This window comes from Eumetopias jubatus, unplaced genomic scaffold (assembly GCF_037043125.1).
Source record: "Eumetopias jubatus isolate StellerSeaLion01/CBP00866 unplaced genomic scaffold, mEumJub1_p1.0 scaffold_4, whole genome shotgun sequence".
In the NCBI taxonomy this organism is placed as follows: domain Eukaryota; kingdom Metazoa; phylum Chordata; class Mammalia; order Carnivora; family Otariidae; genus Eumetopias; species Eumetopias jubatus.
In genome coordinates this window covers 4,201,096-4,214,505 of record NW_028274810.1, presented here as the reverse complement: position 1 = coordinate 4,214,505, position 13,410 = coordinate 4,201,096, and the positions used below count along the sequence as shown (strand labels likewise).

At 40.5% G+C, this 13,410-nt stretch overlaps 1 protein-coding gene across 3 annotated transcripts in view; it reads right to left on the bottom strand.

The window, feature by feature from the left end:
• The window catches only part of PDZK1 (PDZ domain containing 1), a 49,799-nt gene that overhangs the window by 8,529 nt on the left and 27,860 nt on the right, over positions 1-13,410 (bottom strand). For all 3 annotated transcript variants that reach the window (XM_028088324.2, XM_088022304.1, XM_088022305.1), the window contains 4 exons: positions 11,644-11,780; positions 10,608-10,803; positions 8,052-8,248; positions 3,424-3,648 (listed from right to left, as the gene is read on the bottom strand). In XM_028088324.2, coding sequence (XP_027944125.1) covers positions 3,424-3,648; positions 8,052-8,248; positions 10,608-10,803; positions 11,644-11,780 — 755 coding nt within the window. The remainder of the gene's footprint in view (positions 1-3,423; positions 3,649-8,051; positions 8,249-10,607; positions 10,804-11,643; positions 11,781-13,410) is intronic.

The window sequence follows — 13,410 nt, the reverse complement described above, 5'->3', positions numbered from 1 at the left end:
CTCTCTCTCTCTCGCAAATAAATAAGTAAATCTTTTTTAAAAAATTGGGAAAGAGGGCGCCTGGGTGGCTCAGTTGGTTAAGCGACTGCCTTCAGCTCAGGTCATGATCCTGGAGTCCCGGGATCGAGTCCCACATCAGGCTCCCTGCTCAGCAGGGAGTCTGCTTCTCCCTCTGACCCTCTTCCCTCTCGTGCTCTCTATCCTCATTCTCTCTCTCTCTCAAATAAATAAAATCTTAAAAAAAAATAAAAAATAAAAAATTGGGAAAGAAATAAAGGACATCTAAATATGGTAAGGAAAAAGTAAAACTGTCACTATTTGACATGATACTACATATAGAAAACCCTGAAGACTCCACCAAAAACTATTAGAGTAAATGAATTCAATAAAGTTGCAGGATACAAATTTAATATATAGAAATCTGTTGTGTTGGTGTACACTAATGCCAAAGTAGCAGAGAAATTTAGAGAACAATTCCATTTTGGGGCACCTGGCTGGCTCAGAAGAGCATTCAACTATTGATCTCTGGGTTGTGAGTTTGAGCCCCACACTGAGAAAGAAAGAAAGGGAGAGAGAGAGGAAGGAAGGGAGAAAAGAGAGAGAGAAAGAAGAAAGAGAGGGAGGGAGAAAGGAAGGAAGGAAAGAAATCCCATTTACAATTGTTTCAAAGAGAATAAAATACCTAGGAATAAACGTAATGAAGGTTAAGAAGGAGGTTTGAAAGTCCTGTACTCTGAAAACTGTAAGATGTTAATGAAAGAAATTGAAGCCGGCACACACAAATGGAAAGATAGCCCATGCTCATGGGTTGGAAGAATTAATAGTGTTAAAATGTCCATACTACCCAAAGCAATCTACAGACTCCATGCAATTCCTACCAAAATTCCAATAGTGGTTTTCACAAAACTGAACAAAAGATCTTAAAAATGTGTATGGAACCACAAAGATCGCGCATAGGTAAAGCAATCTTAAGAACAAAGTTGGGGTCTCACAATCCTAGATTTCAAGGTATACCACAAATGTACAGTAATCAAAACTGTGTGGTACTGGCACAAAAATAGACACACAGATCAATGGAACAGAACAGAGAGCCCAGAAATAAACCCACGCTTATATGGTCAATTAATCTACAACAAAGGAGGTAAGAATATACAGTGGGGAAAAGACAGTGTCCTCAATACATGGTAATGGGAAAACTGGAAAGCTACATGCAAAAGAATGAAACTGGACCACTTTCTTAATACCACATACAAAAATAAACTCAAAATGGATTAAAGACCTAAATATGAGACCTGAAACCATAAAACTCCTACAAGAAAACACAGGCAATAATTATATGCCATCGGCTTTAGCAACATTTTTCTAGATCTGTCTCCTCGGGCAAGGGAAATAAAAGCAAAAAAACTATTCAGTTTAGTTTGACTATGTCAACTAAAAAGCTTTTGCACAGCAGAGGAAAGCATCAACAAAATGAAAGGGCAACCTACTGAATGGAGAAGATATTTGCAAATGATATATCTGATGAGGGGTTGATATCCAAAATATATAAAAACTCGTACAACAAATAATCCAATTAAGAAATGGGCAGAAGACCTGAATAGGCATTTTCCCAAAAAAGACACACAAATGGCCAAGAGACACATGAGAAAAGATGTTAAACATTTTTTTAAAGATTTTTATTTATTTATTTGAGAGAGAGAGAGCGAGAACACGAGCAGGGTAAGGGGCAGAGGGAGAAGCAGACTCCCTGCTGAGCTGGGAGCTTGATGCGGGGCCCGATCTTAGGACTCCAGGATCATGACCTGAGCCGAAGCAGACATTTAACTGACTGAGCCACCCAGGCGCCCCAAGATGCTCAACATTATTAATCAGGAAAATGTAAATCAAAACCACAATGAGATATCACGTTACATCTGTCAGAATGGCTAGTACCAAAAAGATAGAAAATAACAAGTACTGGCAAGGATGTGGAGAAAAGGGAATGAGCCCCAATGTGCTGCGGAGGGGAATGTAAATCAGTGCAGCCACCATGGAAAACAGTATAGAGATTCCTCAAAAAATTTAAGAGAAAAACCATAAGACCCATTGATTCCACTTTTGAATATTTTCCCACAGAAAGCAAAAACACCAATTTGAAAAGATCTGTGCCACCCCTATGTTTACAGCAGCATTATTTATAATAGCCAAGTTACGGAAGCCACCTAAGTGCCCACTGATAGATGAATGGATAAAGAAATGTGTGTGCGTGTGTCACACAATGGAATACTACTCAACCATAAAAAATAATGAAATCTGGGCGCCTGGGCGGCTCAGTCGTTAAGCGTCTGCCTTCAGCTCAGGTCATGATCCCAGGGTCCTGGGATCGAGTCCCGCATCGGGCTCCCTGCTCAGCAGGAAGCCTGCTTCTCCCTCTCCCACTCCCCCTGCTTGTGTTCCCTCTCTCGCTGTCTCTCTCTCTCTGTTGAAAAATAAATAAAATCTTTAAAAAAAAAAATTAAAAAAAAAAAATGAAATCTTGCCATTCACAACAACATGGATGGGCTTAGATAGTATTATGCTAAATGAAATAAGTCAGACTGAAAAAGACACAAGCCTTATGATTTCACTTATATATAGAATCCAAGAAACAAAACAAAAAGAAATAGACTCAAATCCAGAGAAAAAACCGGTGGTTGCCAAAACAGAGGTAGATGGGGGATATGGGCAAAATAAGCAAAGAGGATAAGAAGTACAAACTTCCAGTTATAAAATAAGTAAATCGCAGGAATTAAAAGTACAGCTTAGGGAATATAGTCAACAATATTTAATAACTATATGTGACAGTGGTAACTACACTTACCAATGATGAGCATTTGTAATGTATAGAATTGTTAAAACACTATGTTGTACACCTGATATCATATTGTATGTCAACTACACTTCAATTTTTTTAAAAAATCATTAAGATCATCAGAAGAAAAAAATGTGTAGCATAAGTGGTTGAATATCATATTGTAGGTCTTCTGGGTTGAAGGCACTAATTCGCTTTCGTAGGTTCTCTTTCTGCATTCCCAACTTGAGAGCCATAGGGACAGTCTTCTCAGTGTCATTCCCTACAGGCTAGGGACATTATGCCAAATGTGTCAAGGTAAACAGGTATCACTCCCAGTCAGAGCTGACGGTGACTGTCCACTACAGTCATGTCAAATCGCTCTATTTGATTTGAAAGTCTCTAAAGACAATTAGGTGTTTAAGAAAAACAAAAGATGTGAGCTTAGGATGTACTAGTCACTCTCTTAAAGGGTACAGGACCATGACAGCATTTATTTGAACCCAAGTGAGACCCTCAGTGCAGGCTTTCAATGTAACCTTTTTACTAAGCCATCAGTGAGTGGGAGACACTCTGGCTGTGTTCCTTGGGCTGCTAGAACCAGATGACCATACCTCTTTGATGAAGGATCCTGGCCGACCCTGAATCGCATTTAAGTGAAAGCCATAGCCGTTTTCCCCTTTAACCAGCCGGCAGAGCTTGGGCTTATGATCTCCTACTTCCTCTGTGGTATCTGGACTTGAAACCTCTAGAGGAGCAGGTGTAGGAGCTGGAGTCTCCTTGACAGAACCATTAGGCAGTTCTTGACTTTGATAGTAGAGAAATGGAGAAAAATGAGCCTTTTGAAAATAAAGGGAAAAAACCATTAATTGTAAGTATGAGTAGTTACACGTTATTAAATGTGCTAGCTTAATTTACAAGGTGTCATGCATGTTCCACAAGCCTGGCCGACACCTCTGGTTGCAGACAGTAAAATTTCTATACTACCCCAACCAGAAAAGGTATAAAGAAAGATTGAGCTTGACTATGGAGTAAACAAATGTGCATATACATAAAAGCAGTACAGGATGTTGTACAAAGATCCAAAAATAAATAACAAAAATGCTAGTTTCTTTTGACTTTGTGTAGTGAGCAAGTCACTGGCCAACTGTAGGCAGTAGCCCTGTGGGAGATGACACACATCGAGTGACTTGCCCTGTAGCTCATGCATAATAGGTTCATCTAGCCCTTCCTCCTCAGTAAGATGGTCTTCAGAGCTCCTTAAACACATCAGAGAAAGTGAAACAAAACACTATTTTTATTACCATCTGAAGTACACAGAGTAATTTGTTGTACTCATTTTACTATTTTGTGTTGTAATCATTAGCTGACACTCCTGTTATGCCAAACTCCTCACCATCTTTAAGTATTTCTAATCCATCTCCACTCTCAGACCATCCATGCGAAGAAGGGAGTGATGGTCTTGAATACAAAAGAGACATAGAACAGGAAACATATGACTGATTTTTTAAAAGAATTAAAAGCTTAGTAGACTGTGGGTTTTAACTGAGAATTAAAAGGGTAGATTTGGGTATGGTAAGATCCTGGATCAGCAGTTAAATTGCTGCCCACAAGTATCCAGGACATTTGTTAGGCCATGAGTAGAAAATCAAGCAATTGAAAGTGAGTACAATGTGTGCTCTGCCCCAAATTGTACTGTTCAGGAGCCTGGTTAAAATTAGATTGGGTCCTCTGGTTATCACCTCTCTCACTAACCACAAGACCACATCTTCCTTTCTAAATAAGAGTCACAACAGCTAAGAACTCCTACTTACCCGGTTCAACTAAATTTCAGACCTTTCAGTGATATACTTGCAAATGTCCCACATTTCTTTCTGTCTTTAAAATGTAGAAAGTTGGGGCGCCTGGGTGGCTCAGTCAGTTAAGCATCTGCCTTTGGCTCAGATCGTGATCCCAGGGTCCTGGGATCGAGTCTTGCATCGGGCTCCCTGCTCAGTGGGGAGCCTGCTTCTCCCTCTGCCTGCCACTCCCCCTGCTTGTGCTCTCTCTCTCTCTCTGACAAATAAATAAATAAAATCTTTTTTGAAAATGTGGAAAGTATCAATGACCCATTACATACAAAAATACCTCTGACATCACTACCCAACAGGCAAATCAACTGTATGTGATAGTAGCAGCTGATCTTGAAGGTAAGTACAGTAACATTAAACAGTCAATGAGTTTTTATTCACTTTCAGTTATTTGGGTGCCTAGTATGTGCCAGGAACTGCTTTAGGTGTTTGTTTTATTCAACGATATATCTCAAAGTTACCCCCATCGCGCCACCCACCCCTGTATGGAACCTACTTTAGAGGGGTTTTGTGGGGAGGGAGAAGAGATGGGGACAGGCATATTTTTAGGTCAAAGTTCTCTCATATTAAACCAGAACATTATAGTTAAATCATTGTCATAAAATCAGGAGGGATTGGAAAAGAAATGATGCCAGAATCCCCTTTACAGCAGCCAGAGCAGTGACCTCCTGACTTCTGCCTAACTTTCCCACCAAATGGGAGGTCACCAATTGGCAAAAATGGCTCCCCCTGTTTCTGGCAGCTTTAGTTGTCCTTAAGCCAAAAGCTAGCTCCCTAGACATTCTCTATTTGATTAAGCTATGCCCCATAGAACACCTCAAAAATAAGGACTTCTTGCATGTAATAGCCTTCTGAATTCTTTTATATATATGTGTGTATATATATAAATGTGTATATTTATATACATGTGTATATTTTATATATATGTATGCATGTTTATATTATATATATATATATATATACACATTTGTAGAACACACACACACACACTATATTTACATCTTTAAATCCATTCATTTGACAGTGGACACTTGGGTTGATTCCATCTTTTGGCTCTTGTGACTTAATCTGTGGTCTAACATATGGTCTATCCTGGAGAATGCCCTATGTGCCCTCAAGAAGAATGTGTTCTGTTGTTGGGTAGAGTGCTCTGTACTTCTGTTAGATCTAGTTGGTTTCTTTTTTTCAAGTCCTTGAGTTCCTTATCTTCTGACTGGTGGCTCTATCCAGGATAGAGAATGGGATATTGAAGTCTCCCAACTATTATGGTAGAACTGTCTATTTCTACTTTCAAGTTTGTCAATGTTTCCTTCATGTTTTTTCCAGCTTTATTAACGTGTAATTGACAAATTGTATATATTCAAGGTGCAGAGCATTATTTGATACACATACACATTGTGAAGTGATCACCACAATCAAGGTAATTAACATATCTATCACCTTACATAGTTACCATTTAGCCTTTCAAATTCTTGAAGATGTTCTTTCTTCTCCAAAGCCTATGCTTATTCAAACTCAATATTCACATGGTAATTTCCCAAACCTCTGCCCTGATTACCTTTCTTGACACTGGCCTTCTTATAGTCATGTTCTCAGAATTGCACACAGTGTTGACTTAATAAACAACATTTCTATGGGCCAGGCATTATTCTGAATGTTCTAAATATTACCTCATATAACCCTTCACAGTAGCTATCCCCATCTTACAACTAAGGAGGCAAGCACAGGGAGGGTAACTTGCCCAAGATTACATTACTGGTCATTTGAAGTATGGTCTGAACAACTCAGTAAAGTAGTACTATCATCTCCGAAGGCCAAGTGTCAGTTAAGGTAACTTTAAATGGCCTTTTTGGGGGCACCTGGGTGGCTCAGTTAGTTAAGCGACTGCCTTCGGCTCAGGTCATGATCCTGGAGTCCTGGGATCGAGTCCCACATCGGGCTCCCTGCTCAGCGGGGAGTCTGCTTCTCCCTCTGACCCTCTTCCCTCTCATGCTCTCTATCTCTCATTCTCTCTCTCTCAAATAAATAAATAAAATCTTTTTAAAAAATTGCCTTTTGGGGGGTGGGGGCAGCTACTTAGAGTATCATCAGGTTTCTGGTCTTTTTTTGTAGTCCTCAAATCAGGTCTCACCATTTGGTATTCATACAATTTTGTTTTAAGTTAGTTTAGTACCTGAAATTTATTCCTGTTTAAACTTAAACTTATTAGTTTTTATTCTTCTTTCTGTCCTGACTGGATATTTTGAATATTATAATCTCTAGCAAATTAATTACCCATCAACACATTAAGCCATCTGTATGACTTAAGTATATTAAATGTTTTCCATGTCTCCATCCAAATGTGGTAATAAACTAGCTTAGGATAAGAAGCATACCACTGGAGACATCTATTCAGACTGACATTGTTCCAATATCAGTTATTCTTCAGGTATGGTTGTACAACTAGCTAAAAACCCATTCATTGTTCTATCATCCAGTTCACTCTTTAATTTTCTTCACACAGTATCTTAAAACTGCTAATCAAAAAATGTGCTGAAAAAAAAAAAGTGCTGAGAGGGTATATGCTATAATGAATTAAGAACTTGGGTTCAAATACAGGCTGAGGTGGGTGATTTTTTACAAAATGAAGTTTAGAGAGACTAAGAAATTGCTAATATATAAAAAGGGGCTAATGCCACCCCCTACCATATTCCTCCCTCTGTATTATTTATGCACCTTTGGATGTTTCCATTATCATATATCACCTGGAATGAGTCCATCTTTGTTCATCTTTGTGACCATCACCTAGTGAGGCAGATGGGTATCAGCAGAAGGCCCCCAAATGTCTGTTAAGCTAGACTGAACACCTCAGTTCTTGTGATAAAGTTAAAAGATTATTTAAAAACAAAACATGCAGATAACACCTGTTGTGATTAAAAGCTGAGAGCAAATAGGGTTAGTTTGACACTAAGGTTAGTCTTGGTGAATTCGTGTTTCTCTTTCCTTGCTAAGGGCTTAGAAGCTGTTTAATAATCCTTTCTAGCCTTTTACGTGGGGTTAATGGAATTTATTGGTCTCTAGTTTTAAAATCTGGTTGTTTCCTATTTGGGAAAGCTAGGGCTACATGGGCCTATTTCTAGGCTATTGTTCATAGAGTTTTCTCAGATTACCAAGAGTAATTCTGTAGTTACATTTGCAAATTCCTTCAAAATTTTGAATCTAAGGACTTAAAACTCATGTACCAATCACTTGGCATTCTCTTATCACTACCAATTTGAACTTCGGTGCAGCCTTAATGATGATTGTTATGCCCTTCCAGTTTGAAAATCAAAGTGGTAACTTAGCCACAGTGTGAGGACTTGAGTGAATGCACCCAACCTTAATTCATGAATATGAGGCCTTAAATTATTTACCAGTCTATACATGTTGTCCGTCTCTTTGTCCACCACCAGCAGCGAAGTCTGATCTCCGCCCTTTCTAATCATCTCTACCACACTGTCATGATCCAGGGATTCCACAGACTCGCCGTTGACAGCGACTAACAGGTCATTGTTCTTCAAGCCAGCCTCCTCTGCTGGGCTTCCAGAATCTATGTCCTTGATGACTTGACCTACCCTCCCCCAAAATTAAATAAAATTATCAGAAAGACCCCTAAATTAAGCTGTGGAATTTCTGCTGGAGCCAAAAGCTCTGATAACATGAATTTAAAAGGCACGCTGCATACGACTGCCCCTCCCACTGGCACCCAAGGCAGACGATAAGCACCCTATCCAGCCTCATTCCCTGCCCACAACTTACTCCAGGAACAAACTCAGCCATTACCGATCAAAGGGTCTTAAAAAAAAGAATCATGTTGTTACCAAAGTGTCTGAGACTCAATCTTGACCAAATAGAGTGCTAAGCAGTAAGAGTCAGCAAGTTCCCAGGAAGTCAGTGAGCATCCATGTACCCATACATCTTATGTAGAAGCTAAGCCATTAAAATGGGGCAGGAAGAAGAAAGAAGAACAAAACCAAAGAACTCAGAGCCTGGGAAATGCATGCTGGCATTTTAGTAGCAACTGGGTGTATTCAACTGTGAACGTGTTTGTGTGTGCATGCCTCAAGGATGCAACTTTACCCTTCCTCTCCTGACTTGAACTGTCTTCACCAGATGCCTTTAGATCTCTCACACTTTTTTTTGTCCCTCCCACTATTTTAACAAGTCCCAGTTTCACTTTTCCAGCTAGCTCCTGGGCATCTCCAACTAGATAGCCCATAGATCCCTCAAATGTAACCTATTCAAACCAAAAGTCATCTCTGCCCATCTCCTGCATCCCAAAGCTCCTCCCCTTGTCACCTGTCCATGGCAGCACCATCACCCCAGTCACTGATATTTAGCATCAATTCTTCCTCAGTATCCACTCCCCATATTCTAATCAACTGCTAGGTCATTTGATGCTACCTTAATATTTGACACATCTCTTCTCTAGCCCCACTTATTCTACCCTAAATGCATGTGATATTAGTTCCTGCCTTAAATTCTACCCAACGACTACAGCACCTCACCGACTGCTCTCCCTGCCCCTAATCCTTGCCTTCTCCAATATAGATCTGCCTTCAGATTCATCTTGATGCAACGTCTGACCAAGTCATTCCTGGGTACAACAGCACAAGTGCGGGCTTTAGAACTGAACAAGACCTGAATTTGATCCTAGTTAAGCCACAACTATTTGTCCTTATAATAATTACTGTATCTTCTCCCTGCCCTCAATTTCAGAAATTCTTCTTGCAGAATTATTAGGAGTAATTGAGATATATAAAGCCCCAAGATGCTATAGGCTTAATTTTTTCCTCTCACACTGTTGAAAAAACTTTTCACTCCCCATCAACTACAGAGCCAAGTCCAAACTCTTCAACTTGGCATTAAAGGCCCTCATCATCTCTTTCCAACCTACCTTTCTAACGTGGTTTTCTGTGCCACACATTAGATGCCAATCAAATGGCATCCATGTTCCCCTGCTTTGTTCACACAATCCTATCCTCATGGAATGGCCTTCGTTGTCCCCATACTGTCTACTTGTCCAAATTTTATTCACACTACAAAGCCTGAGCTCAGCTGCTATCTCTACCATGAGGCCTTCCAGTACTTTTTTAGTAAGAAAACCTTGCTCCAACCTTGAATTCCAATAGTACTCTACCCCATATTAAGGTGCCCCTCACCATCCACCTTCAGTTATGGACATATGTGTGTATTTCCTCTACTAAATAGTGGGCTCCTTGACTGAAGAATTCCTGTTTGATTCACCTGATATTCTATAAGGCCCTGAGGATGTTTTTCTATAATATGAATCAAATTAATATTTGATGAATTAACATAAATATACATAATGAAAAGAAAATAGCAACGTCTAGAAAAACAGTTTGCCTGAATCTGCATTCCTTTATATATTCAGCTTCCCTGTAAGGACCTTAGTTCTTTCCTTGTTGAGTTATAAGGAATCAGAAAGATTCCAGATTCTGTTTGATTCCCAGATCCCGACCTGCACCCTTGACTCAGATCCAGTGGTATATTGGAGTTGGCTCACACCAGCTTGTGAGAACCATTTCTGTTCAAGACTTCTCAACTTTGCATTCTGTGACAGCACATTCATGGCTTGAAATCAGATATATTGGGAGTATTTACACCACAAAAAAATCAACCAAAAAAAAATCAACAAATGCTACAAATTAGGGCATTTTTTTTTCCAGAGAGCAAATTTACAGCATACTACTGCCCAGATCCAAAATTCTGCCTTATCGTTCTGCTAAGGAAACCTTGAGATGCCCATCATGGCCCCCACGGAAAATGACCCAGCCATGCTCTCTAGTCTCTCACTGTCCCCTCATGTAGCTGGTAGGGACTCAGGGGCCTAACAGAACTCTGGAGTCAGAGTGGGTGAAGAATTAGATGGTTACACCGCCAGGTTTTCTGTTCTTCTAGTGCCTTACCTTTCTGTTCTGGACCTGCCCTTAGATAGAAACCATAGCCATTGCTTCCCTTCTTCATCTCCACAACCCGGGGCTGGTGGGGTAGCAATTTCAAACTGGCTGCTTCTCTCTTGAATTTTATCTTCTGCTCAGCATGGAGCTTGTCAGTCTCCTTGTCCACCAGCAGGAACACAACTTGGCTTCCAGATTTCTTCACCTGCAACAGCACACACAGGTAAGACTGACAGCCATCTCCAAGAACAATGCTGGGAAGCAGGGAAGTTTCTTCCTAGAGGCACACAGTCTCTAGATTCGATAGAAAAGATGGAACGTAAGGTCCGAGTTTAAACTATAATACTCTCTCCTACCATCTCACTGGTCAACACTACTATCTCCACGTCCACAGTTGTGTTTGCCTTTGCTAAGTATGCCCTCACCCACACAGATGCTAACTGAACCCACGTGAGAGCTAGAATTCAGAAAACCCAGAAGGGTACTTAAGTCTAGAAAAGGAGTTTGGAAAAGCAAGTTAAGGTCTACTTTGAAAAATTATTCTACCAAGAGAAGATAAAGTTGGTCAGGTTTCAAGGTTCCATATGACCTCAAAGGAAAACCTCAGAGTGTTATCCATGTGTCATGGAACTGTGCAGGGATGTAAGATTTGGGGTAACGGGTCTTCCAACACTCCCCACGTGTAGCTCTATATCCATCACCACATTGGTTATCTGCCAGCTTGCATTAAAACATTTTAGTAAAACACCGACTTTGTTATAAATTCAGAGGGGCCTCCCAATCAGATACAAATAAGATCCAAAAGCTAAAGTTAACGATTCTTTAGAACGCTTTTCTCTGAAAACCTGAAATTAGCAAAGGCCTTATTCCAAAACCCTATGTTAACACTGCTCACACCTCTAGTGAGTCTGTTGCCTCTTAATACAAAGGGTTCGTTAACTTCTCATCATTATATTCCTCCCATCATAAACTACTATTCGTGTCTTCCTGTGACTTCCAGTAAGAATAGAGTGAAAGGTAAGAAAAGTACCCCTCTGGGCTATACCTTGGCAACCACTTCCTCGTGGCTGGCATCTTCGACATTCTCTCCGTTCACTTCAATCAAGTGATCACCAGCCAGGACACCAGCTTTCATAGCCACACCTTGAGGCATTATATCCGTCATGTACACTCCCTTTTGACCTGCAAGGGTGTGGACAAGCATTACAACTCCATTACACAGAAAGTCCAACTATAAAGGGTTTTCTCCCAATAATGTAAAATTACAACTTCCAGTTTTAAAGTTAACTCAAATAGACTTGGGCTTCTGATCTAGAATTAAAATTATAGCTCCTGGCACAAAGCTTGACACAGACGTTATTCGGTTGGTTTCTATTGATCTGAATAGAATTTCTGAGCCCAGCTGAATGCAAGGAAGGAATCTCAGAAGGCAGTGGCCTCTTGAACCAGAGAGCACCAAGCCATGCCCATGCTGCATCATTGCATCTTACTCCTGTTCTTCGCCTTTGTGGAATTAGAAGGCATCTGCTCCATTCTGTCTTCTTTAATTAGTATTATCACCAACCATCACATACCAATGAAGTCACTAAATCTCGCTCATGCAGGCTTAGGAGGACAGAGGCACAGAAGGGCAGGGATGTATACACATGTACAGTCAGTCTGGATTAGTAGATGATGCGATTTAGGTGCTTCTTATAGAAATGCTGTCAGTTCTTTCAAGATATTCATATTTCAACCTAGGCGAAGGGTAGCTTCACAATGACAAAATAAATCATTTGTAAGGAATAACAGTATAAACTGCTGCCTTAAAATTTCTCCCATTACCTTGTTATATATATGTCATGAAGAAAACATCTCCTTCATAAAGCTAATTTAAACCATTTATTATGTACATTAGCACGAGTCAAATGAATAAAATCTGAATTATGATCATTTTTTCACCATTTTGCTGATAACAGACTTCTAAGAAATGCCAAGCTTCCCCTGCCCACCTGCGCCATTATGTTTAATAATGGACAAACTTGAGAAACACCTCTTACAGCTACTTTATATCACTTACTACAGGTTAAATAAGCCTTGGAAACAATTTTATGTTTACTATTGGTCTGCTATTTATTACTTACCCAGTTATGACCAGTGCTCCTCCAGTAGCAGGAAGAACAGAGGAGAAGCAACATTCAAGGTAGAACCAAAAGGCTTATATAGCCTCTATGGCTCTACCCTAAATCCCAGAGACACCATTGCAGAACTACGACCAACTGAGCAAACGTCTGTCTGCATCTCTGAAATTCTAGAAACAGAGCTTCTAGTACTTCCTGAGGGACGCACCTTCGAGCCATGGAGGCTGGGTCACAGCTGAAGGTCCTATTTCAATGTCACGGGATGGAGGGGAGATGATTAGTAGAGTAGCATCTGCGGCAACTATAACAGGGTCTGGCCCGTCAACAGGTGCTCAAGAATTGGTTGAATAAATGATCACCTGGGCACTCAGAAGTGAAAAGATAGCATCCTTCTTCAAAAGTAGCTCTTCTAAAGAATCTCTTTTCTTGCCTTTTATTCCCTTCTCCCCTCCACCCTCACCCTAAGGCAGCTAGGAAAGAATAACAAAGAAGCAGCAGCCCTCTAACCCTCTGGTCTCCAAGGCTCAGCCTAACAGGCACTGGGGGACAAGAGTGACCAGTGGCCCTCCCCACCCTGTGCTGGGTCCAGTGGTTTGATCCTTCATTGCACAATTGTCAAAGCAAGGGAAGGGCCAGGGAGGGAAGAAGGGAGGGAGGGAGAAGCTGCAACTGGATAGCCACAGCATCTGAAA